This window comes from Camellia sinensis, chromosome 10 (genome assembly GCF_055761805.1).
Source record: "Camellia sinensis isolate YWXY chromosome 10, ASM5576180v1, whole genome shotgun sequence".
Classification (NCBI taxonomy): Eukaryota; Viridiplantae; Streptophyta; class Magnoliopsida; order Ericales; family Theaceae; genus Camellia; species Camellia sinensis.
In genome coordinates, this window is record NC_138970.1 from 19,879,393 (window position 1) to 19,907,132 (window position 27,740).

At 36.2% G+C, this 27,740-nt stretch overlaps 1 protein-coding gene across 2 annotated transcripts; it reads left to right on the forward strand.

Annotated features, from left to right (window-relative positions):
- Positions 1-14,645: 14,645 nt before the first annotated feature.
- LOC114280653 (Ubiquitin-like superfamily protein) lies at positions 14,646-27,333 on the forward strand. 2 transcript variants are annotated; one of them, XM_028223027.2, is made up of 10 exons: positions 14,646-15,053; positions 16,356-16,455; positions 17,201-17,253; positions 17,358-17,439; positions 18,916-18,981; positions 19,081-19,148; positions 19,432-19,644; positions 22,733-23,354; positions 25,921-26,199; positions 26,816-27,333. In XM_028223027.2, exons 2-10 carry the CDS (start codon positions 16,356-16,358, stop codon positions 27,064-27,066), a joined length of 1,734 nt encoding a protein of 577 aa, XP_028078828.2. In that variant the 5' UTR covers positions 14,646-15,053; the 3' UTR covers positions 27,067-27,333. The 2 variants fall into 2 exon arrangements, with proteins under 2 accessions (XP_028078828.2, XP_028078829.2); XM_028223028.2 differs by having other exon boundaries at positions 14,699-14,952.
- The last annotated feature ends 407 nt before the right edge of the window (positions 27,334-27,740 follow it).

Genomic DNA, 27,740 nt, shown 5'->3' on the forward strand with positions numbered 1-27,740 from the left:
ATTGGCCAAGTTAATTGATTCTTTAGCTCTCTCTACACTGCTCCTGATAATGAATTAGACTTGACTGATTCTTTAGCTTTCATTTGTACATAAAGTGGGCATTTTAGTGATATCATGCGTTCATATATTGAACTTTGAATTTGCTTTTCTTCTCTCTCTCTCTCTGTCTCTCTCTCTCTCTATATATATATATATATATATATTAAAAATAACCTTTTACGGTATACAAAATTATGTCGTAAAAAGTGTAATAATTTATGACATGTAAGAAAATGCTGTAAAAGATTATATACAGCATACAAAGTATGTCAGAAATAAACTAAAAATAACTTTTTACGGCATATAAAATTATGTCGTGAAAAGTGTAATGATTTATGACATGCAAGAAAATGTCGTAAAAGATTATACATGGCATGCGTAGTAAGTCATAAATATATTAAAAATAACTTTTTACACCATGCAAAATTATGTCATGGAAAGTATGATGAATTATGGCATGACAAAAATGTCATAAAAAATTATATATAACATACAAAGTATGTCATTAATGTTTAATTTATTACTTTTTATAACTTTACCAGCATGCTATAAATGACACTCAACTTTTCACGACATGTCATATAGTTGCATTTGTGTGCATGCCGTGAAAGAGTTTTTACGGCATGCATTGCAAGCCGTAAAAATTCAATTTTGTTGTAGTGGGGAAGCTCCAATTGAAAAATATTTTGAATTCATTGAAAAAAAAAAAAAGTGAACTCACCAAAATATTCTCCCATGAAAGCAGCATGAAGAACAGTGGAACCATCAATGCTTGCCATCACACTATGATCACTGTGAATTCTTCCATCTTTGATGAGAAGATTGAAAACATCCTTCTTTCCACACGAAGCCGCAGTGAATAGAGGAGTCTCTTCTGAATTATTGCTCACCATAACCAAATCTCTCTCATACTTCAACAGCACCTCCACAACTTTTTTCTGACCGAACCTCACAGCCCCATGCAGCGCCGTGTCGCCTTTTTTATTTCCTAGTGAAGTGAAAATAAATGATAAAGTTATCTTTCGCTCAAGTAGTTAGGATTTTTCGATGAGTTACTAGTTAATATGATATTAGAATAGATAATAAATTTTATAATTAGAAATTTAAACCTCATTAGCTAGTCAACAATTAAACAACTTCGATTTTCTCCAATAAGTGGATTGGACTGTTGAGTTTCGTCTGTGGGGCACCCAATAAAATTATTTGGTACAGTTTATGGAGTTTTATTTATTTATTTTTAAATTTTGAAAATTAGTTTAAATAAGTTGAAGAATTGGAAAAAAAATGATTATTTAAAAGTTGGAGGAGAGGTATTTCAGTTTGTCGTTTTTGATTATCTATTTTTCAACTTGCTAGAAGTACACAAAATAGGCCATTCAATGATCAATTCTGCTCATTGTGTAGAATTTCTATTAAAAAAATTTCTAAATTGATCTAAAAATAATAGGATATAATTTTTGCCATCCTTATAAAGACAACACAATTATATGGTTATGGTTAATAGATTAATCTGATTTTTATTTTTTTATTTTGTATTTTTTAATAGATGTATATTAAAATTTAAAAGAAAATAAGCGGAGTAGATGGTCAAAGTAATACTGGTGGCGAGATTTTTGTCCATATTCGAATCACTAATCAAAGAGAGTTTTGCCACATGTGAGAAAACATATTTGAATCACTAATAAAAGAGAGTTTTGCTACATGTGAGAAAACTTATCGAAAAAAATTAAACTCAAATTTTTCAGTGAGTTAATAACGATTCAACATTTACCTATTGCGAGGTCTTCATTCGTTAGTATACCACCCCCAAGAAGCATCTGGAAGGTGAACAAATTGTCGTACATAGTGAGAAAATGGAGGAGAGTGTTGCCTCGCGCATCTATCAATTGCACGCCTTCCTGCCTGAGAAAATTGCAGAGGAGTGTGTACGACTCTGATGAATTGCAATTCGATGCAGCAAGCTTAAAAGCTCGGGAGCGGCTGATGATAGAAGGAGGAGTTGTGTAGCTATTGGTTGATGAGATTGCCATTTTTAGAAATGGAACTTGTAAGATTCCAGAAAGCTTTTATGTATATTCAAATTGTATAAAACAAAGATTACAACCAATACTAATAGTAATCCTAAACCTAATCTATAATAGGAAATAACCCTATACAATCAATCGCATATTCACAATTAGCAACCTACATAATTGATACCTAATACCATAATTACATAATACCATAAGTAATATTCTCACACCCCCGCTCAAACTCTAGGTGTTTTAGCAGAAAATACTGAGAGTTTGTCAAGAAGAAACTGAAATCAAGCAGTTGTGTGAGTCTTCATAAAGAAATCAGCAAGTTGCAATGCCAAAAAGACAAAAGGAAGTGAGATGGAGCCAGACTACAGATGCTGACGGACAAAATGACAATCAATCTCAATATACTTCGTTCGTTCATGAAAAACGGTGTTATGGGCGATCTAAATAGCACTGCGGTTATCATAGTAAAGAGAGGTCAGAGAAGACTAAGGGACACCTAAATTAGTCAAGAGACAACGAAGCCAAACAATCTCAGCAGTGGCATGAGCCATAGCACGGTACTCAGTCTCGGCAGTGGAACGCGTAACAACAGTCTGTTTTTTGCTCTTCCAAGAAATCAAGGAATCACCAAGAAACATGCAGAAGCTAGAAGTGGACTTATGATCAGTGACATCACCAGCCCAATCAGAATCAACATAAGCTACCAAGTCCAAAGAACAAGTAGAAGACAACTGTAAACCTTGAAAGATTGTATCTCGGAGATAACAAAGAATCCGAACCAAAGCAGCCCAATGTGTAGAACGAGGAGCAGAAACGAACTGACTAACCACATGCACAACATAAGCAAGATTAAGGTGAGTGACAATCAAATAAACTAAATAACCCACAAGCTCGCAATAGAAAGTGGGATCATCTAAAGGGACACCATCAGTAGAGTTGTGTTTCACATTAAGCTCAGTAGGTGTATCAGAAACCTTAGTATCAGTAAGACCTGCACAATGAATAACCTCGTTAGCATACTTGGCTTGAGATAGAAAATAGCCCTTTGGAGAAGAGGCAACCTTAATACCAAGAAAAAAACCGCAATGGACCTAGATCCTTCATTTCGAAGGTACGAAAAAGATGTTGCTTAACCTCAAAGATAGCAAAAGAGTCAGAGCTAGTGATGATCATATCATCCACATAGAGTAAAGCAGCAACAAAACCAGTCGAGGTATGTCTCAAAAACAAAGTAGAGTCGGAAGCAGAAATATAAAACCCAAGCTCGGTAATAGCAGACTGAAAGCGATCATACCAAGCACGAGGAGATTGCTTCAAACCATACAAAGCAAGCCGAAGATGACAAACCAACCCAGAGGAATGGAGAAAACTAGGGGGAGGATGTATATAGACCTCCTTAGTGAGATGACCATTAAGAAAAGCATTTTTAACGTCCATTTGATAAAGAGGCCAATGTCGAACAACAACAACAGAAATCAAGGTACGGACAGTAGTCATCTGGACAATAGGTGCAAATGTCGTATCATAATCAATACCATACTCCTACGAGAAACCCCTTGTAACCAAGCAAGCTTTGTATTGCTCGAGAGAACCATCAGAATAAGTCTTGACTTTATAGACCAATTTGTAACCAACCAGATTCTTGCCAGTAGGCAAAGGAACCAACTCCCAAGTGTTAGTCTTCTATGAGGCAAACAATTCATCCTCCATAGCTTGAACCCAATTAGGATCCTGACAGGCCTCCGCGTAAGACTGAGGTTCTAAAAAAGAATGAATAACAGACAAAAAAGTATGATAAGAAGCAGAAAAATATGTATTAGACCAACCCAACCTGTTTGGAGGACGACGCTCATGAGTAAGATGTCGGTGTGCCACAGGATCAAAGTCGTCAAAAGCAGAAGGAGTAGCAACAGAAGTAGAGACAACTGGCAATGGAGGAGCCTAGCGACGAGAATAGACCAACAACGAATGGGAAGAAGAAGCCGAATGAGGAGAAGTAGGCAGAGGGGAAGCAGAAGGAGAAGATAGAACAAGCTCAGGAGGAACAATGGAGATGTACTCATCAGACGAGACCTCAGAAGGAAATGGATCAATATGAACCAAATTTTCTTTGGAAACTAGGGCGGTGAGGGAAGGAAGCTGAAAGTAAGGTAGATATTCGAGAAAGGTAACATGGCAGGAGACATAAAGGCGACAAGAAACAGGGTCATAATAGCGATAACATTTCTGAGTGAAACTATAACCCAAAAAGACACATAGGACAGACCGGACACTAAGTTTGGTCCTATCTTTACAGGGTAAAAGGACAAAACAAGCAAACCCAAACACACGAAGAATGAAGTAATTAGGAAGTTGATAAAACAGAGCCTCATAAGGAGATTGACTAGAAAGAAGGGGGATAGGCATACGGTTGAGAAAAAAAGCAGCAGTAAGAACTGCCTCACTCCAAAACGGAGCCGAAACAGAGGTAGAGAGAAGGAGAGACCTAGCTGTCTCAAGAAGATGACAGTGTTTACGCTCAACTCGACCATTTTGGACAAGTGTATCAGTACAAGAAGTTTGGTGAATAGTACCTAATTTGTCACGACCCGAACCCGCCCTATGGGTTAAGGCCATAACTGGTCAGTATTCATGAGATTACCTACGACCTCAAACCAAATAAGACAAAACTCATCAGAGTAAAGGGGCCAAATGGAAGCAAATTTAAAACTTTGTCCATAGGGCCGTGCTTATATGCACATCATAACATTCCACATTTACATATGTTAATAACTCACAACAGAAAGTATAGTAGCATAAGGTTCTGTACAGACAGGATCATTCAAATCTAAGTCAGCCAAACAAAACTATACACAGATGTATACCAAAGTCCTCGCCAACATGACGAAATGCACAGAATAGCAAAAGGGCGAAGACGTGTCTCGTGCATGAGATGCAAGGGCTGACTTTTCAAAACTTTGATTGTTCCATATAGACTTCACTGAGGCTGGGTCTGGACCTCTCTAGGCTCACCTACAAACACATGAATGAGCATGAGCAAAAGCCCAGTAAATAATATCAAAGAAAGAATATACATTGGAACAATATACCTCAAACGGCCTTGGGCCCAGTTTATATTTCTAACTAATACACACATACGTAGACATATGTAAGTTAAGTAACTATGGTTCCAAACACATCATACGGCCTCTGGCCCAATTCATTAGTATCATTCAGGTCAGACCGGCCTTTGGCCTATTCATACTTTCATGTCAAACTGTTATTCGTGTCAAACTATAATTCGTGTCAGACTGTTATTCGTGTCAAACTGGCCTTTGGTCCATTCATTTATTCATGTCGAAACGGCCTCTGGCCCATTCATTCATGTCAAAACGGCCTCTGGCCCATTTATTCATGCTTGTCAAAACGGCCTCTGGCCCATCCATTCATTCTTGTCAAAACGGCCTCTGGCCCATCCATTCATTCTTGTTAAAACGGCCTCTGGCCCATTTACTCGTTCTTGTCAAAACGGCCTCTGGCCCATTCATTCATTCTTGTCAAAACGGCCTCTGGCCCATTCAATCGTTCTTGTCAAAACGGCCTCTGGCCCATTCACTCATTCTTGTCAAAACGGCCTCTGGCCCATACATTTGGCATAACAAACATTGTCCACCAATCAAATTGACAAAACTTATAAACTTACATAAAAGTAAGAAATTGGACAACAATATATTTCAGGTATCTTTGTCAAGATATTACTCACAGTGATCGGCTGATTGATTTGCCCTAGAGCTCGACCCTACATATTCCATGAACACAAAAGGGTCACAAACAATTCTATCCGTTCTAAATTCACATTTTCCTCTTTAAGCTTCATTCTTATCTCTTTAACTCAATTACAATACTCAATGCATGCCTAAGAGTACTTAGAAGTGAAAGAGGACGGAAAACGAAACTTAGAATGACTTTCCAAAATTTCAGAAAACAGGGTCCTCGCTCGAGCGTGGACTTCCCCGCTCAAGCGGACCCATGAGGTCTACAAAAGTACTGGACGCATTGAATTTACGCTCGAGCGTGAAGTCTGGCGCTCGAGCTGAAGGTTTGTCTACATAGCTCCCGGCTCAAGCATGAACTTCCCCGCTCAAGCGGACACCATGTCTGCAAAAAGTTCTGAGAGCATATATTTTCGCTCGAGCGGCGGTTTCCACGCTCGAGTGGACACCAAAAATTTTGGGTTTTCCAGTAATGTTCTTGAGTCGAAATTTGACATTCAAAGGTTCCAAAACACATGATTTCAGTTCAAAAACATGCAAACACGTTACATTACATGAGAGTATAAAAGTATGACACCAAATTGTTCAAAGTCATCATTTAATTCCCACATAGATCAACATTTCTTTCGTATGATCAAAATCCAAACATTCAAACTTCATTCCAATTCCATAACTTCTTCAATCATGCATGCATGTCAAATTTTGACTTCGTTTCTGTTAGAAATGGTACAAATGATGCTCCAAATCATGAAGCTATACAAAACTACTCATGCATGTAAGGTTTGATGCTCAATTCTTCATATTTAACATGCTACATGCTAGAACACCCAAAATTGTAACAATTATGCACATGCATGTTCATTTTAACTTCAAATTCAGCTCAATCTTAGCCATGAGCTACCATACCACTTGATTTCACAAAATTACATACTCAATTCATAAATCAAGAATTGATTACTCACCTAGGAACTTCAAACACTCAATGTTCTTTGAGTTTTAACTTCCAATTTCACAATCTTGAATCAAAATGCATAACTCCTCCTCCTCTCTCTCTAGAACCGGCCCTCTCTCTCTAGAACTGGCCCTCTCTCTCCCTCTCTAGAGAAATCTCAACCCAAATGGATAAAAGAGAGGTATTTAGTGCATTGTCCCCTTTTTATGTAAGTCCCACTAGTCAAAATTATTAATATTAAATAATTGGGCACTTAATTAATCGTTTTGAATCTAATTATTTTGACCCGAAACAATTTTCAATTAAATTTCACCGTAGGCTCTAAAAATTATGCCAATCACAATGGCGCAATCAATTTCGGTTTTTATGGCCGATAAGGCCTTCAATTTAAACTCCAAAGCAGGTAATCAAACAGATATTCCTCCGGTAAACAGATAGAAATTCAAAACCACATATTTTCACATAATGACACACAACATCATGTCAAACACATAATCACATTCATAATAAGGACCAATTAGCTAATTACGGAACAGGGTTATCACACAATTTGGCCAAGTATTCACAGAATTCAGTTTTAAAGTATTTCTCGCCCAAGTCAGACCGCAACAATTTAATAGTAGACCCAAACTGTGTAATGACCATAGATTGGAAAGTACGATATATCTGGTAGAAGTTAGACTTATAAGTCATAAGATAAACCCAAGTATAACGGATATAGTTATCAACAAATAACACATGGTATGCAGAACCCCCTTTGGTAAGAATAAGAAAAGGGCCCCAAACATCAGTATGAACTAAAGAAAATAATATATCAAATATAGAGGTATTTTTATGAAAAGGTAAGGCTGTCATTCTGGCAAGTTTACACCCTCGACATTCAGTAAGTTTACTAGGAGAAACTTTACCTAATATACTCGACTGAGCTAAAGACCATAAGCGATCAGCAGACAAATGCCCAAATCTAGAATGCCACAAGTAGAAAGGACTAGACAGAGAATCCAACCAAAAAAAGGAAAAGGCATTCGAAGAGGTTGTTATAGGCAGATGCAAGCTCTTCACCACATAGAGGTCTCCAACTCTACGGTCGATCCCAATCTATTGCTTAGACATCCGATCCTGCACAGAATAAGTAGAAGAAGAAAAGATAACATCAAAACCAGAGGCATCACGCTGACTGATAGATAATAAGCTAATAGATAACTGATGAACATAAATGACAAATAGAATAGAGACAATAGGCATAGCAGACAGTAGGACAGATCCAACAAATATAATAGACATACCAGACCCATTAACAGCATTGACAGTAATAGGAAAGGGAGGAAGAGTACAATTTTAAAGTAAGGAGAGATGGGGAGTTATATGATGAGAGGCACCCGAGTCAAAAAGCTAGACAAGCGAAGAAATACCTAAAGAAGACCCAAGCAAACCTGAATGAAGAGAGGAAACAATGGAGGCAGATGGGATGGCTGGGAGGTAGACAATGTATGTTAAAGCTGACTAATCCGAGCAGTCGAGGAAGCCAAGTTAGGATCAGGAGCCGGAGCAGATGCAGTAGAACTAGCGGGAGGTCGAACGGTACTCAAAGGAGAAGCGCAGAACTTGATCGAAAACTACTGAAAAGACGGGGCAAACACAGACGAAGCAAACAAATATCCTTTTTTAGGACAATGATACTTCCAATGGCCTTTCTGATGGCAGAAAGCACACTCATCAAAAGTCAGAGACATCATAATAACTAGAAAAACTGAGGGATTCAAGTGCAATCAAACAGAATAGCCAAACCAGGGGTTCAAGTGTAATACTCAAAAATCTAAGGAGCAAACTGTAATAATCAGGAACTTGTTGGGTCCAAACAAGAATAAAAAAGAACTTGTTAATTTCAGGACCCCCACAGTGGGTCAACTTCAAATAAATCAAATAAGTTGACCAAGAGAAGCAACTAGATGATGTCGAACAGATGGGTCACCCCTCAGAAAAAGCAAAACCAGCAAAAGAAGAGACGAACCTCATCGGAGGGGAGTCCTGTAGCGAGAGAGAAAACCAACAATTGTTAACAAGAGAGAAGGGGCTTTGATCAAACCAGACCCAGACGAACCAAATGATAAATGAAGCAAGAAGCTTCAATCGACACCCAGGGCTGAGAGTAAGAGAGAGAGAGAGATCTCGAGCCAGATTGAACCAAGAAGAAGACTCACGGCCAATGACTGTGAGACTCTTTAACTGACGGCACTAGGGTTTCGCAACCAGCTATGATACCATGTAAGATTCCAGAAAGCTTTCTGTATATTCGAATTGTATAAAACAAAGATTGCAACCAATATTAATAGCAATCCTAAACCTAATCTATAATAGGAAATGACCCTATACAATCAATCGCATATTCACAATTAGCAACCTACCTAATTGATACATAATACCATAATTAATATTCTCACAGAACTCTGAAACTTTTTTGAGTTTCATGTGGATAGGAAAAGAATGAATTGCTAATTATAGGAGTCTTGAGAGCAAAGTAAAGGTTGTCAAGCAATTCTGTTTATAAAAAGGAGGAGAATAAAGAAGATATTAAGTTTTGCAAGAAAAGAATTCTAAAAAATACATAGTTGGGAGTACTGTCCAAACAAAGTACACTTTGTGATGAAATGGTGATTAGTAGGAAGTTTATGCAGCGATTTGGACGTTTATTAGCAAAATGATAATTTTGTTGAATTTTTAAGAATGTTAGATTAAACTTGAGATACCCATAACAAGTTCAACTCCTGACAATGAATTGGATTAGGAAGGATAGAAAACCAATGAGAACCATGAAGAAATAAAAATGGCCAAATAAGAGTCCTCCTCATGATTTTTAAGCAACAGGTATCAAAATATATGTATTAATATTCGCCATAATCAACTTATTTCATTGTCAAAAGTCTAAAATCTTAATACATATCAGATTATAACAGCATGACAAGTCTAAGACTCTTTTATTCTATTTCTAATTTTGAGAATGCATGCAAGAGTGCAAACATGAGTGCACTTTCTATGATCACCTTCCATTGTCATCATTATCATGTACAAGTCTTGAAAATTAGTAAGTGTTCAAATCTTGTTTATTATTCATGTTTATCCAAATAAAAATTGTAAATAGGATAAATTATATTGACACTTCCTTAAGTTTATATTTATTATAGTTCTTCCCTTCACTTTTTAGAAATTACATTTCTCTCCCTGAAGTTTAAAGTTTCATTACAAATTCTCCCATAGCAATTTAATTTTTTAAAATATCAATTTTGTCCTCACTGGTTAAATTACATTGACACCCCTCACATTTTAAAAATTACAATCTCCTCCCTAAGGTTTAAAGTAGTATTACCAATTGCCCCCTCAGTTAGTATTAGTTTCATTGGAAAAAAAAAATTAATTGGAATAACAATTATTTGAAAAAAAAAATTAATTGAAAAAAAATTTTGTTAGTAAAATTTTTAAATTTCTGTTTAAAAACCAACGTAAACTCATTTTTTGAATTTACATTTTTTCTCAAATTTACAAACTGAGACAACAATTTATAAATCAAACAAGTTTTTATGACAGTTTTTAAAATTTTTGTAAATATAAATTGAAAACTAAAAACAAAATGGTTACCAAACAGACCTCAGATGGTAAAAATGTCGTAAAATTAAAAAATAATTAAATAAGTTACCAACATAAAAAATGACTTATCAAAAGATTCTTGGGTTATGTATGGTTTGATTTTTAGAAATTTTTTTTAAAAATTAAAAATTAATTTGGTTAAGAAATAAAAAATAAAAAATAATTATCATTTAAGGGTAAAAAATAATTATGATTTTAATTTTTGGGCAGGTTATATATATACGTATGACTGTTTCAATTTAATTTGTAAAAAATTATTTCTAACCACTCGAAAGATAAAAGTTATATAAAAATGATAATTATTTTTTATTTTTTATTTCTTAACCAAATTAATTTTTAATTTTTAATTTTTAAAAAAAAATTCTAAAAATCAAACCATACATAGCCTAAGAATCTTTTGATAAATAATTTCTTACATGGTAACTTATTTAATTATTTATTAATTTTATGATATTTTTACCATCTGAAGCCTGTTTGATAACCATTTCATTTTCAGTTTTCAATTTATATTTACAAAAATTTTAAAAGCTGTTATAAAAACTTGTTTGATAATTTTTTTTAGTTTATAAATGGTTGTCTCAGTTTGTAAATTTAAGAAAAAAATGTAAATTCAAAAAATGAGTTCACATTGGTTTTTAAACAGAAATTCAAAAAATTTACTAACAAATTTTTTTTTTAAATAATTTTTTTCCCAATTAATTTTTTTTTTCAATGAATTTTTTTTTCAACTAATACTAACCGATATGGCAATTGGTAATGCTACTTTAAACCTTAGGGAGGGGATTGTAATTTCTAAAATGTGAGGGGTGTCAATGTAATTTACCCAGTGAGGGTAAAATTGGTATTTAAAAAAATTAAATTGCTAAGGGAGGAATCTGTAATAAAATTTTAAACCTCAGTGAAAGAAATGTAATTTTCTAAAGGTGAGGGGAGAAACCGTGATAAACATAAACTTTAAGGGGTATCAATGTAATTTACCCTTGTAAAAAATAGCTTGAAGCTGCACTGCAACTTGGCCATGTTTGGTCAATTTAAGGATCTCTTCAGACTAAGGTATTTGTCTCGACCAACTTGTCCAAATTTAAGCTCAAGTTTATCCCAGATAATTTGTGTAGGATTGGTTACTCAAATTCAAAAACACACACACACAAATGTCTTTAATTGATCATTGCATTTTTTGAAAATTAAAAAAATATCTATATATATATATATATATATATATAAAATTACAAATATGAAAATTGTTTGAGTTTTGTATAATAAGCATTCATACAATATACAAAGTGTACGAGCACGAAATAATGTTCCCGTATAATCCTGTTGATCAAGTCTGCGCTCCTCCAAACGTCGTCGCTTTACTCCCTGAAAACACAAACGTGAGCTAGCCGGCGGGTGTATGCCAGATACCTCTCCGATGCCTAAGTCAGCAAAATAGACAAATAGATAAAAGCTCTGTGTATTCCGAAAGTCAAAGTTGTGTTGCCTGTACATAGGTTATGTTGTGAGCTTTTATAGGTTCCGCGTGGCACAATCCTAGTAGGACTCTTATTTCTCTATGTAGAGTCCTCCTAGAAATCACACTCCTGAAAGATAATATTTATCCTCCAACACCCTCTCTCACTGCTTAAATCAAGTGAGATGGTTTTACCTCGGTGGGATGACAATATAACCGAGCTAACAATATCTCTTTGTCATACTCAATCCAGTACCTCCATATGCAACACATAGCTCGGCTTTTGTTCACTTGCATCTTGGTTGCCTGTTGAGACTGAGCTAACTACAACAAGTTTTGACCGAGTTAACAAGAGCAAGGTTCACTATCAGAAGCCCAAACACCTCGGTTCCAAATACTATGATCGAGTTAACTACCACTCCGACCGTGGTGACTGTAACCATATTTGGACCGAGCTAACTACAAGGTCCTTTCACTCAGCCCTTTTTACTGCGGCCCACAGAATGGCTCATTACCACGCCTTGGCCTAGCTCGGCCCTAATGCACATAAAAACTCTCTCTCACAAAGTATTAAATTTAAATTTTTTATTACTTTAGTCCACGCAAATTACATCTATAACTTGAAGGGCGGAGTAAGTTTGGTTTGATTGGTTATTTATTATTTTATTATTTTTTATAATTTATTTTTTCCTGTCCTAATCTCAATTACATTGGGCATTAAATTTTAGTCATTTTATTATAATAAAACTCAATCAATTCTTCATGCATAACGTTGGAGAAATTTGAATTATTGTCCGTCCTAGTGAAGTTCGAAGGTTTTGAACAACGAGTAGCTCTATTGATTAACTAGGTGATTAGGGATGGAAATTTAAACCCGGTCCGACGGGGATTCAATCCCCCGACCCTGATTAGAATGGTTTTTCCCCGAAGAATACTCCCGTTGGGACGGGGACGGTATTCGAAATTAAATCTCCAATCAGTTTCGGGCCGGGGACGGGGATCAGTGTTCAAGCCCCGGCCCGTCCCAGGCCCCGACCCCGAACCCGAATTTTCCTAAAATAAAATTACCATTTTACCCCTCTATATATATATATATAAACCAACCCTTTTCACTCACACAACACAACACAACACAACACAGCAACACAGCAGCATCACCGCCTCTCTCTCTCTCTCTCTAAAACCCTCCGCCAATCTCCATCCTCCCATCACCGCAATCCCCCTCCTCCCCCTCCTCCCATCACCGCCGAGATCTGAGTTCTTCCTCCCATCACGCCGAGATTTGAGTTCTTTCCCGACCTCCGTCACTATCTCTAACCGTTGCTCCATCGTCTCTTTGGGCATCAGATATCTCTCTCTCTCGATTTGTTATGTATATATATATATATATTAGATTTGAGCATCAGATATCTCTCTCTCTCTCTATGTTGTTGTTGATGAAGATGATGAACAGATCTGTTAGATCTGAATTTTTTTTATTTTTTTTAACATTTGAGCTCATCAGATCTGTTAATGGTGATGATGATGATGATGATGAACAGATTTGTATGATAATGATGAACATATCTCTCTCTCTACTATGTTGTTGTTGTCGTTGTTGATTATGAATAGATCTGTTGGATCTAATTTTTTTTTTTTTTGCAGGGAAATTTTCGGGGTCGGGGAAGCCCGATCCCTGTTAGGGGGCGGGGGCGAGGGTAGATATAGGTTCCCCGTGGGGAATCGGGGCCAGGGCCGGGGACGGAGGAATTTCCACTGTCGGGAATCGGGGACCGAGGGTGTGATCCCCGGCCCCGCCCCACCCCGCCCTGTTGCCATTCCTGTAAGTGATTGAGGTTGAGCTTTTGATTTTATATTTTTCTTGCTGATCAAAACAAGATAAGACAAAATAATTTATTTGGATCAAATTTTTTAGTAAATTTTTATAATTGAATTTTAGTATTTTTTACAGAAATATTTCAATCAATATTCAAATTTTAATTGTTTTTATGATTTTTCAGTGTGAATTTTGTTTTCTTTTTTAATTTTATATTTTACTAAAGTTGAATAAAAAACAACTAAAAAAACTCATCCACACACATGCCCTAAAAAAAATAACACCAATTTTGTTTGGACGGACTAGATAAGGGGAAATTGTAATCCATCAGACTATTAATCCTGGAATACGTTGTCCCCGGACTATTTGGTTGGACTGGATTTGTATCCTATGTTTGTTCATGGGATTAGATGTCTGGATTGGACTATTTTTAATAAATCTAATGTTTGTTTGGGATATTATGGAGAATGATAAATGCTCAAATGACTATTTTATCCCTTTCAATTATTTATTAAGTAATAGCAATATTGAACATAGCTTTAATATTTTAATTATTTTTCCCTAGATTAAATAAAAATTAATTTTATTTTATTTTTTGCACAATTAAATAAATTTATTTTTAAAAAATTAAATTAATTAAATATCAATAAAAATATATGTTATTTTTTAATTAAAATTTTAAATAAATTTATTTTAAATAACAATAATAATTAAATAATTAAATAAAATAAATCATCTATTAAAATTTAAATAATGAAATTAAATAAAATATAAACAAAATTTTAAAATAAAACATCAATAAAATATCTATAAAAAAATTATTTTAAAAAATTAAATAAATAAAACAAAATCAAAAAAATATATTTTATTTTTAAATTAAGACATTTAAATTTTATTGAATTTTACTAAATATAATACATAATTAAATATTAGAGGATAAAAATATAATTTTATTAACTAATTTCATAGGATGAGTTATTCCATAATTTCTATCTCACTCCCAAAATAGCATAGTCCCATAAATATAAGACTAATAATTTGGAGGCACTATAACAATGAACTGTTAATTCATCCGAACTAATAATCCAATCTCATGCCAATACTTCCAAAACAAACATCTCATATAGTATTAAACAGCCAAATATTCAAGGTCTTGAAATTAGGGCTTGGCAAAATAATAATAACAATCTGCGAAAATCCACCCGTGCCCACCGTTCTGGATTGACACGGTATCCGGTTCGACTCAGTACGTTTTGACGGTGAACCCATCATAGGTATATATCTCTCATCAATTTATGTACGTACGTATACAATAATACAGTTCAATCGTTACTGAATTGCAAGTCCAAAAAGCTCTGATTTTGGGGAATTCAGAGTACGATTCTCTCTCTCTCTCTCGCTCTCTCTCTCTCTGTGTATATATATATATGTATAGACAACATATATATGATGGATTGGTTGTGAACAATTGGGATTAATATTGTATTGATTATCTTTAATGTTGTTTCAAATTCTGTTTCATCGTTCTATCTATATTCTGTCTATATCTCTTCAATTTATGACCAGAATGATATTGGGATTCGAATTTAATTAAAGTTGTTGTTGTTGTATAAGAATATCAGACATTGTTGCTTCCTAGTAGTGATTTTTAGTTTTAGGTTTACTGAAGGAGTTGTGGGTATACCGTGTTTTATTGATTTTGTTCTCTTTCCTCTCTTTTTTTGGATACTTTTTATAACCCAACAATTTTTTTGAACAATTTAAGATCATACACCATGTTCCAAGAAAAAGGAACCGAAAAAAAAAAAAAAAGTTTTATTGAGGAAACATTGTTGGGATTTGTATCCGAATGTGAACTAGAAATTGAAAAATGGGATTTTGAATTGTGCTAACACTTCCCTAGCTTTTTATTTTTATTTTTTTAAATTGATTGATTTTTATGTGCTTATGATATGATCATATGATTATGATGTTAGGGTTTGACTTCTGTTAATTAGACAGATGAACTTCTCTGGGTTTGTTTAGTGGGCCACGTTTTCGAAATGCTATAGATCTTGAGAAACTGACACTTGGATACTTCAAGTACTAGGCATGAAATTGTTTTAATGTTGATTAACAGTGGGGAATGCTGGACCGAAATATGATGCATTGGAGTTAAAAATCTGAGATGGAATTAAACTAGGCCCTTCATGATAATTTAGCATCATAATTGATAGTAACTTTTCTAGGAGTATTTAATGTTCATTTGGAGCAATATTTTTGAGCAATGATAGTTTGATGTGGTAGGGATTATTCCATCCTATTCCTAAAATATTGTACATCTTTAGAGACATTTTATAGTACTGTAGATATAGTTATAGGAGTTTAGATATAAATGTATGTGCTTAAACAATCATGACCTTAATAGCTTTAACCGGAGTTTATGAATTTGGTGTGCAAAAACTTGAATAATGAGAATGCTAGCGGCTCTAAGTCCTTGGTTCAGTAGGCAAATTTTTATTTTTCCGTTTTTCCTTATCTTATGTAATGAACATGTGACTTTCTTATCTTCAAATTGTGGATTTCAACAACAATTTGTCTTCTTTACATGTCTTTGAGCTTTGTATGTGACAAATAGGACTGCAGAGGAAATATAAGTTCCATTAAATCTTCACTCACATGATAAAATTTAAAACAGATGGAACGTTCTATCTCTTCTCTTGCTTATAAAGGTTCTATTGTTGAAGCAATTACTGAGGCCAAGAGGCAGAAGAAAATTTTTGTAGTTTACATTTCAGGTAATGTTTCGTAATATGATTATTCTTTCATGTTTGGATATAGTGTTAGCATGTCGCTAACGTATGCGTTAGTGATGCTTTATATGCTGTACTAAATCAAATTAGTATGATCTGATCAAACAGAATGTCCAAACATGGAAAAGAAAAGGTGCTGAAGATACACTGAATTATTCCTTTTGTGAAGCTTTTCAAGCTCTTCTTTGTGGATTGTGTGATGCTAAAGGCTTCTAGGAGTGATTTCTAGAATTTTCTTCTCCTTTTCATTCTTCTTAGTAATTTTCTGCATCATGGCCTTTTAACATCACTGAAACCAGTGTAAAAATATTTTTCCCACCATTAAACACAAGCTATAGGATAATTCTCTCTGTTATGGTTCCTACTTCAAAGTGAAATTGCTCATTGGATGGTGATACTAACATGTTGTGTCACTGTTATATCCAATATTTACTCCCTTTGTTGGCTCTATGGTGTTAAGAGCTTGAGGTTGTGGGTTTGAACCTTTGAGGCAAGGAATATCATTTTTTCCTTTGCTTTGTATTTGCTGGTGATTCTACTTTGTAAAATGGCTTTCTTTTGTGCAAATGATTTAGAATATTTCACCATTAGTAAATGTCTAGATGCTTCTAGATCTGAGACTTAATTTTGCTCAATGTTGCTTAATTTTTTTTTTCCCCCACTATTCTTTTCCTTCAATTAAACGATTACTTGATTTGTTCATTTAATGCCTTCAATTTTGCATTTTTAGGCGACAATGCAGAGTCAACCCATTTAGAGGAATCAACGTGGTTGGATTCAAATGTAGGCTTCCTTGCTGTCTTCTTCTTTTAATAAATATTCGAATGGAAAATTTTTGTGATGTTTTATATCGGTGCCATGCTCTTATAGTTGCATGCTGCTTTCAGGTTGCAGAGTCTATTTCGAAGTACTGCATTTTATTGCACATCTCAGAGGGGAGTACTGATGCGGCAAATTTTTCTGCAATATGTATCCTTTGCTGAATGACATTCCTTCTGTGCAATTCCACGAGAAAATTGCACTTCTGAATTCATATTCATTATTCGCTATACGTTAATTGGCATATTTGTAATTAAGATATCTCTTGGTGATAATAGGTTAAACAGTCATAATTTTAGCAAGGTATGATTGGATTTGGCCCATGCCATTTTCCTCAAAATTAGGCCAAGTTTGGGAACTTGTCAAAAAGTTACTCAAAAAGTTAAAAAGTTAACACTATTCACCAAAAGTCAACAATTACGGCTGCACAACTCCCAATTTGAATTTTTCCCTGCAAATCAATTTTTACAATTTTTTATTACACATTTTTCCATAAAAAGTTAACCCAAACATCCATATTTTCAACCTCAATTTTTTAGTCCAAAAAGACAAAAAGTACACTTATTTAGGACACCCCAAACAACCCCTTAGTTTCCTTTCCTTTGAAGTGGCCAAAACGTCTCTAGTATTTCTGCTGAAACACATTGAAGTAACTTGAACAACAAGCTTCTTAACACCAATCATGAATCTGTAACATAACTTGTTTAATTTTCCAAAATATTTGTCAAAACAATAATAGTAATTTAATAGTAAAAGAACGGAGAAGACATCTCGGATTTGTTTGAAAACTCTAGAGAAAGAGGACACAGGACGAACTGAGTAGAAGAGAAAGAGGAGAACTTCCTTCTCTTTCTTTTGGGAACAAAAAAAATAAAAGAGCAATAGTTTGTGTCACTTACAGTTGATTGAAATCTTGAGGCTGCAATTTTCACTAAGTAACTCCTCTTCCTTTTTCCTTGACTTCTACAACCTTTTCTTTCTTAAGGTTTTATTTGAAGTGGAATTCTCCCCTCCCTAAATTTGACCCTTATAAATTTATTTATTTATTTATTTTTCCTGGTATTATAATTTTTTCCCCTTTTTTTATCTTTCACAGTTTCTTGACCTTCAGCTTTACCTTTTTAAACTTTTACTTATTATTGAAAAGGCTCTCTTTATATTTGTTTACTAAAAGAACTTTAACATCTGAAGGATGGGCATTAACTTAGTATTATTATTTTTGATAAATTGCTGACCTTGTTTGGTTGGGATTTTATTCACCTTTAGAATCATATATACATGTCTTTGAACACAATGATTTATTTGACATTTGTTTATGAATTTTGCTTTGCATTAACAATTATTCCATATTTGTCCTCTTTCCCTGTGTAAATAGAGTATAGACCCGAAACATGTTCAGCTAACCTATTCTTGGGCTTGTATTTATGTACATAGGTTTCAGTGTATGTTTCCAAACGTTTAGTGGGTTTCCAATTTTTTCTTTTCTTTTCTTTTTTGCCATGTGGTGATGCTGGGGTAAAATTTCTGGCCACTGCTGTTGTTCTATTTTGTTTCAATAAGTATTTATCTTAAGCTTTTGCTATTATGTGAAAAATGAAGCACGTGTCCTTACATCATCCAGCACAGATCCCCAGAAATCCATCCCTTGTATTACTGCTATTGGATACAACGGTTTACAACTTTGGCAAAATGGTGTGGTTTCTCTATAGAATGGAAATTTATTTATTCATTTATTTTGGGAAATCATACTGGACAATTTATAATTAACTTCTAAATTGAATTAATGTGCAGAGGGCTTTGTCAGTGCTGATATTCTGGCATCTAGCCTTGAGAAGGCATGGTTGAGTCTTCATATCCAGGTAGGTTGTGCAGATGATTCTTACTGTCTTCAGTATATCTTCTAAGCCTGTGTCATACTCCTATGGCCATGACTCTGCTCCCAGTCTTAATTCCAGACACCCATTTGGAATCTAGTTGAATTTTTACTTTACAAGCGTATAGTTAATTGCATTGGAGACGCTCTGTGCCCAGATTTCTAATAATTTTCTTGCGTTCCTGCACTCACTCTATGAACTGGTCTGATAGAACAATAATGCACTTGCAGTTCACGACAAGAGGTAATCTTTTTATTACAAATTGCAGGAAACAACCGCAACTTTCCTAACTGCGGCACTTGCTTCAAAGAAATCTGAACCACAGGGTACTAACGGTTCTGATACTGCCTCAGTTGAGCAAGGAAGTTCTTCAAGCGTGGATGTTCCTTCGCCTTCAACAGATAAACATGATCCACATTCTGAAGCTAGACCAGCAGCTAGCGCGGAGATGGAAAATAAAGAGTCTGATCAGACTGATGAGGTAAACTCGGATTGCTGTCCTTGGGAAGTAGAATGTATATCATGTTAGAATTTCTCTCCACTACCATCCACCTCCACTATCACACACTCCACCTACCACCTCCACTACCACCTTCACTCCCACTCCACCTACACCTACCACTACCACCTTCACCTACTCCCAAAACTTCTCCTATATAATACATCCTTGTAATATACAAAATGTACAACAATCAATCAATACATCAATCAATAATAATACATCAATTTTACATGGTATCAAAGCAAGGTTAAGAATTTAGTGATTCCGTTTCACCGGCGGGCGGCAGCCTCGCCTTGGCCGTCCGCCGGACAAACCCAAATTTTCTAATTCTCTCTCTCCTTCCTCCATTCTTTTCACCCACATACCAGTGCACAAAAAAAAAAAAAAAAAAAAAAAAAAAAAAAAAAAAAAACCTCTTCGCATACATCAATTTTAACAGGTGGCTTCGCATTGGCCCCTGGGCCCGAACGGGCTGCAACTTCGATTCCTCCAGCACCGGCGATTGAGGAGGCCAGCTTCGGTGCTCCGGCGGCGGCGCTCCGCCTGTCACCCTTGTCGAATTCACCCTCGGAGACAATGGTAGAGGATTGGTCAGTGTGGTGGACTTCCACCATGGCAACACTAACTGCCGTGCATACTCTGCTTAGATAACTCATCTTTTTCTTTCTAGTTTCCATCAATTGCTTCTCTCTCTCTCAGTTCGTAGTTGAAACTGTGGGTAACTGAAGGACAAAAAAAAAAAAAAAAAAAAAAGGGAGAGACTTTGCAGAGAGAGATGGCGATCCAATGCCCTCCGGCTTTCTTTGCTCTTCTATAGCTCTCTCTGCTTGCTTGTCGTTGTTGCTTTAGCTGAAGACCCATTTCTGTTCTACGGTTGGACTGTCTCCTATACCACTGCCTCTCCACTTGGTGTTAAACAACAGAGAGGGTGACTCAATCTCTCTCTCTCTCTCGGGCATTCTCTCTCTCTCCACACATGAACCCCTTTCTTTTCTTTTCTTTATTCTCCACCCACTCCCAACACACACGGCCATACACCACACCACTTACTCTTGTTCCCCACCTTTTGCACACACCCATACCCCTTTTCATTTTTTCAATCAATCTTCACCTCTGCACCCACTCACTTTTCTTTTTTAATCACACCCATCCACCGCCCCAATTTTCTTTTTTTTATTAAACTTACTTGGTGCTCTATTTTTATTTATTATTGTATATTCATCATCCCCATGCTTATCATTTCATCACCATCTCCATATTTTTTTTTTTATTCTTCGATTCCCTTATTTTTCAAAAAAAAAAAAAAAAAAAAAAAAAAAACCCAAACAATTTACAAATTTGCACAACACCCATATTTTATTCATCTCCGGGCTCAACCCCGATCATCATTTTACAAAAAAAAAAAAAAAAAAAAAAAAAAAAAAAAAAAAACAACCAAACACACATCACCCACAAACACCCACCCACCGGCGGGATTTTTTCCTTTTCCCTTCTCTACTCTACTGCAGGTCTCTTCTTTTTGCCTCCGTCCTGGGCGGTCCTTGACGGTGTTGCCTCCGTGTTTCCCACTCCATTGGGCATGATCACTACTCCCTGCTCCTCCACTGCAGCATATGGCGGACCTCCAAAACGGAACATCACGGTGGCCTTCCGCTTCAGCTCCTTGTTTTCTGCCCTTAGCACGCTTATCTCTGCTCGCGCATCCTTATACATGCGTTGGAGCAGCGCCAGTTGGCCGTTCAAATGCTGCACCTCATTTGTTCTACTCTGCAGCCGGTTCGACAAATTTGTAACCGCAGTCATGGTTTCCACACATGACTTCAGTGTATATTGATTGGCTTCAACATCTGACTGCCCTGCCATTCTTTGCTCCACAGCCCGCATCGGAAAGTTCAACGGGGCAAACTCCGGGGCGCTTGGTTGAGTTTCCAGTGCCACCGCACCAGTTCTCTCTCTCGTTGACTCGTTGAGGTCGGGAAAGAGGGTGAGCAGCCCGCGGGAAGACGATGAAGCCATTTTCTAGGCACCAGAGTGTTACACAGTATCTCTCTCAGAACTCTCTCTCAGAAAACAGAGTGTTACAGAATCTCTCTCCAGAATTTCTCTCAGAATTTCTCTCGCAGGTTTTTTGCCTCAGCCTCAGCCTCTGTCTTATAGCCGAGGCAGCCACGCGCATCGCGCGCCTCTTCCCACCAGCCGACAACACGGGCGCGCAAGCCAAGGCGCCCACGTGCCTCGCCATCATGTCCGGCACGTCTTTTGATGAATTGGGCACGCCTTTTGATGGCACGCCTTTTGACAAAACTAGGCACACCTTTTGAGGGTGCAACTTTTACAACGGTCCGACATGACCCCATAAACTGTCCCGACATTTGATTCCGGTTAGCTTTTTCAACGGTCCGACATGACCCCATAAACTGTCCCGACATTGATTCCGGTTAGCATCTCCAACGGTCCAACAACACCCCATAAACTGTCCCAACATTGATTCCGGTTAGCATACAGTGTCCTCTACCACGTTATGACACCACCATACAATGTCCTCTACAACGTTATGACACCACCATACAGTGTCCTCTACAACGTTATGGCACCACCATCCAGTGTCCTCTACACCGTTATGGCACACCCATCCAGTGTCCTCTACTACGTTATGGCACCACCTTTCAGTGTCTTCACCAACGGTCTGACACGACCATCCAGTGTCTCCTATCTTTTTTTATTTTTATGTATTTTCTTGTTTTGTTCCTCTCTCCAAACTCAAGTTGGTTAGTTTCTATCCTCCTTGAGTTTGCGGGGGCTGTTAGAATTTCTCTCCACTACCATCCACCTCCACTATCACACACTCCACCTACCACCTCCACTACCACCTTCACTCCCACTCCACCTACACCTACCACTACCACCTTCACCTACTCCCAAAACTTCTCCTATATAATACATCCTTGTAATATACAAAATGTACAACAATCAATCAATACATCAATCAATAATAATACATCAATTTTACATATCAACTGAAGTGTGCTGATATTACTAGCCTATCATGTTTTGTGTGCATGTACAGGAGATAAATTCCAAACTAGGTGATGAGGCATCTACTGGATCAGTTTTGGCTAATGCATTGGAACATGGTGAGGTTGGAAGGTCCATCTCTTCAATTGAAACAGCCAAAGAGTCAATTAATCCTGTGAAGGTAGATCCAAATGACGCTGGAGTTGGCCATACGTCTTCTGTTGCTAGAGATGTATGTCCTGCACAAGAAGGAAAATTAAGTGTGGTTGATCATCATTCAGAAGTTACAACAGAAACTTCTCAAGTGATTGCTAATGCGGCAACTGATGCAGTACAAGACAAAGAGGCTGAAGCTGTAGAGGATGACAAAATTAAATCAGAAGTTACAACAGAAACTTGTCAAGTGATTGCCAACAAGGCAACTGAAGCTGTCCAGGATAAAAAGGCTGATGATGTAGAGGAAGACAAAATTGATGTTTTAGACTCCTGTTCAAGTAAATCAACTGATGTTCATTTAAATATCCGATTGCTTGATGGTGCTAACCTACAAGAGAAGTTCCTTCTAATGAGCACTTTGAGAATGGTAAAAGGCTATGTGGATGAGAACCAAGCAAGTTCCATTGGCTCTTATGATCTTGCCATTCCCTATCCTCGCAAGGTATTCAATGATCAAGGTATGAGCATCAGATATCAGCCTGCTTACTTTATTTACTTGAAGCTTAGCTACTATTTTTGACTGGCATTAAATTTATATCCCGTAGATCTGAAGACCTTTTTGCCAGCTTAATCTACCGATTCCTTTTTGCTTGCTATTTCACCTGCTGAAGTTTACTCTCGTTGAATCTTCTTCTTCTAAAAGCTCTTCTATTGATTTTTCATTGCATTGAACTAATTTTTGATGGTCCAGCACCATCTACAGTTAAGTATGATTGTTTCATACTCCCTCCTTCCCAATTTGTTGGTCCCTTTTGGGGATTCCAACTTTTTAAGGGGGCATGCAATCATTACACTTAAATTTGAATTTCAAAATATTTTTCCATAAATGCCGCTACCTTTTCAAATCTTTAATATATTTATAATTACTCGGAAGAGGTAGTTTTGGAAAATCAAATGTTTTTTACTTTGACTTTTCAAATGGGGCTATCATTTTGGGACATCCCTGAATGGAATGGTGGACCAACAAAATGGGATGGAGGGAGTAGCTCTTTTGCTTGTTTTCAATTAAATACAGATGTAATGTTTTTTCTACTTATCTGGTACTTTCTTGCACCATTTGCAATGATTACACCAGTAATAAAAATGTCGAGAATGTATCTATTAAGAAGCCATGCACTTATTTATGAAGATTGTTGGTTACTGTTTGATCTTTTGTCTCAAAGATGCATTGTCTTGAGTGGTACAAAATTCAAGTGCCTTGCATTGTAGAACTAGAATTTGAACCAAAACCGAAGTTGGTGAGCCTTCTTACAACCTAACATCTTCCCTTATATGGTGCCAAATTCCTAAGAGCTTGGTTTCATGCAGGAGAGGGACCGCTAGTGAACCTTGTTCAATAGTCAAGACAGTCAATGGAAGAAAAAAAAAAAATCCTAAACCACTGGTTATTTCCCATTTTGCATGTTCAATAGTATTCAAGGAGTTCATGTCTAATACATCTCCAACATGGCAGCGGCTCTTTTCTTTAGTGAGTATCCATTCTTCTCGGAACTTGTGCAGTTGAGGAATCCCCACAAGTACCCTAGACTAGTGAAAGGTCTAGACAAAGATGGTAGACAACATCAGGAACTACATTTAGCTATTAGGTGTTGGGATTCCTGATGGAGGAAATGTGATTCTGAGATGCCTTGCATATTGTATGTGAATGGAGTGCTTCTGAAAATTATGTCAGTGGATTTTCCTTATTTTTCATGGAAGTATTACTAGGGGTGTTCATTCATGGGTCGGTTTGGTTTGGTTTGGCACTAAATTTGGAACTAACCCAATCATGATTGGTTCTAAGTTTTTGGACCCAAAACCGAACCAATCTTGCACTAGAACCAATCCAACCCAACCCAACCCAACCCAACCCAATGTACCTCGGGTTGGTTCAAATTGAAACCACGGTTCCACTATATTAAAAATAAGCAAATCAGTCAATAATAAATAATTAAAATAAATAAGTCGTTAACATTTAAACATAGCACAAACAAAGAGCAATATATTGTTTAATGTGAGCCAATACAAATTAAATTTAACTCAAGCTTAAATATAATAAATACAAATTAAATCCACTAATACAACCAATACAAATTAAATTAACTGCAAAATCTGACTAAAGTTTCTAGTACTTCCTTCGTTTACCTAATAAATTTTGTATATGAAAATTATCAAGTATAATCAAATCCATTGCAATAGAGCAATAAGGTGAAGACATGTCAATATAAATAAAATTTTAAAATATATATACATATAGGGAAATTCTAATATACACCCCTTGAAAAAGGGTGCATCATATGCACCCTTAGTTATGTCATTTTCTTCTTTAGTTATGACCAATTTTCTTTTTTAGTTATGACATTATTTTAGTTATTACTCGTGAATTCTTTTGTTATGCCTCATATTTTGTTTGGTTGTGACGTTTTTTTTTTTGTAGTTATAACTCAAAAAATTGAAATTATGACATTTTGTTTTTAGTTATAAGGTGCATATGGAAGGTTGTGCACCATAGTTTTTCCCATACATATATATAAATAGGTTCAATTCTTGGGTTGGTTCGGTTTAGGCACGACCTAAACGAAGAACCAACCTAATCCTATTGGTTTTGATGATTTGAAGATCCAGAACCAAATCAATGCACCCAAAAACCAATCCAACTCAACCCAACCCAAAGAGGTCGGTTTGGTTTGGTTCGGTTCTTCAGTTGACTGGGTAATTTGAACACCCTTAAGTATTACTACATGATGTACTGCTCTAAGCCTAATCAATGTGCTCTCTCTCTCTCTCTCTCTCTCTCTCTCTCACACACACACACGTGCACGCGCACACACACAGGCAATATGTTGGTGGAATAAAGAAATTTAGAATCAATTCTATTCAGGAACATATCATAACCCTACAGAGTCAAGTACTTGCTTCGGTAAATGGAAATATTTTTATATTGGTGGTTATATTGATAAATCCATACTTGATGTAAAGGACTTGCATGTCAAATATCTTCTTCTTCTTCTACTTTATGGGCTTATACTTCTAATATGGATGCAGATTTGAACAAAACATTGTCAGAGTTGGGTTTGTTTGGAAGACAAGCATTGATAGTGGTTCCACATCAAGGAGCTACTAGTTTTTACCGAAGAGGATCTTCATCCCATAACCAAACAAGTTCCACCACTGATCTTGATTCTTCAAACAGAAGCAATGAAGGATATTGGGGATTGATGAAAAGGGTTTTATCTTACGTGAATCCTTTGTCCTATCTTGCTGGTGGTAGTGCCAGCTCATCAAATTCTGCACAGGAGTCTCAAAGCAGCATGTGGCAATACAGTGAGTTTCTCTATCATGTTTTTCATTTAAATCTTAATAAAAGCTCTAGGCTGTAGAAGTCCTTGTACAATTTATGATCGTCGTATACTTCAACTAGTTGTGGTAATGTTATGCATGCCTGAACCAAGCTAAACTTGCGTCCTGTATTTACATATTGTAACCTCGGTATAATCCTTGCTCTAAAAACCATGGCCTTCGACATGCAAGGGGCCACCATTATATAAAGAAATTTCATATGGAATGCAGAATAAGTGGTGGAATAAGTGATGCAAACTAGGATTAATCTTGTACAAAACAAAAATTAATGATAATAATTCATGTATTTTCTCTGTATGTTGTTTTCCTTGTTACCATATATGCTGCAAGATTCTGTATGTCAGATTTGAGATGCCCTTTCTACGCTTCGCGTGATATAGAATTGGTGTTATAGAATGTCTCATTCTAGATATATAATGTCGCATGCAATGTATGAGACTTGATATTGAGTGGGCTACAAAAAAGTTACGTTTTAAATAAGCGTGGTCTGTTTCTTTTATCGTGCCCCTAGACCTTCCCGATTACTGCGATTTGAATATTTACTAGTTGTATTCTCACTATAATGATTTGGATATTGTAGATCCAAATCCGGCACTGCAAAATAACCTGAGGGGCACAGGGAGATCATACACTGTCCACTCATCAGACCAAAACATTCCTGCACCTGGCAAAAATGACAGCAAGAAGAGTAAGCAAGCGACGTCATCCCGTATTGGAAGCAATATCCACACACTAAAGCATGATGAGAACGATAGCCGGTTTAGTGACAAAAATGCCTTCTGGAATGGAAATTCTACACAGTATGGTGGCAATAATAATGATAGCAAGTAAGATTGCAGTCATAGTAGCCAGAACTTCATAGGCTTCTTGCTTTTTTCTGATTTATGTCATAACTATGATAACAAAGTAAAATATATCTTCAATAAATTTGTTAAATGTTTTGTGCTGGATAATATATTTATAGGTATTTGTAAATGTTGGCCTGGCATGTGGTTTGTAAATATCGTATTTTATAATTATGTTGTTGGTCAACATGAATTGCATATATCCTCAAGAGTCATTTTCAGTATAAAATATCATTATTTATTGTGTTGGAAATATAGTTTCCATGCATTGCTTGATTTTATGTAACGTTTATCTTTGTTTTTCATGTTTTGGAAGTATGAATGAGGCGTTTTTAAGTAGTTCAAAACAAGAATCAGTTTGTTGGATTTAACTTTTTCACAGCTTTGTTAGAAGAATGATTCTTTCTTGTCAAGAATGCTGTGTCTGCTTTTGGAATTGGTGCACTTGACAAGAACCAGCACTCGAGTCTTCGTACGGAATGCTCAAGTCTGCTTATGGAATCGGTGCACTCAAGTCTGCTTGAGTGGCAATGTAAGTGATTGCCGTGGAAATCAACTTTTGGTTTGTCTCCTACTTGTGGGTTTTTGCTCTGAATTTACAATGGCAATGCTGAACAGGGGAGAGAGAAATTGGGGCTCCGTTTGGTGGATTACGAGTGT

What these genes read in the sequence shown, in the direction of transcription:
- LOC114280653 (XM_028223027.2), top strand. Translation starts at nt 16,356, where the DNA reads ATGGAACGTTCTATCTCTTCTCTTGCTTATAAAGGTTCTATTGTTGAA. An exon ending in GGTTGAGTCTTCATATCCAG is followed by an intron (nt 19,149 to 19,431) that starts GTAGGTTGTGCA and finishes TACAAATTGCAG; the next exon opens with GAAACAACCGCAACTTTCCT. An exon ending in AGTCTGATCAGACTGATGAG is followed by an intron (nt 19,645 to 22,732) that starts GTAAACTCGGAT and finishes GTGCATGTACAG; the next exon opens with GAGATAAATTCCAAACTAGG.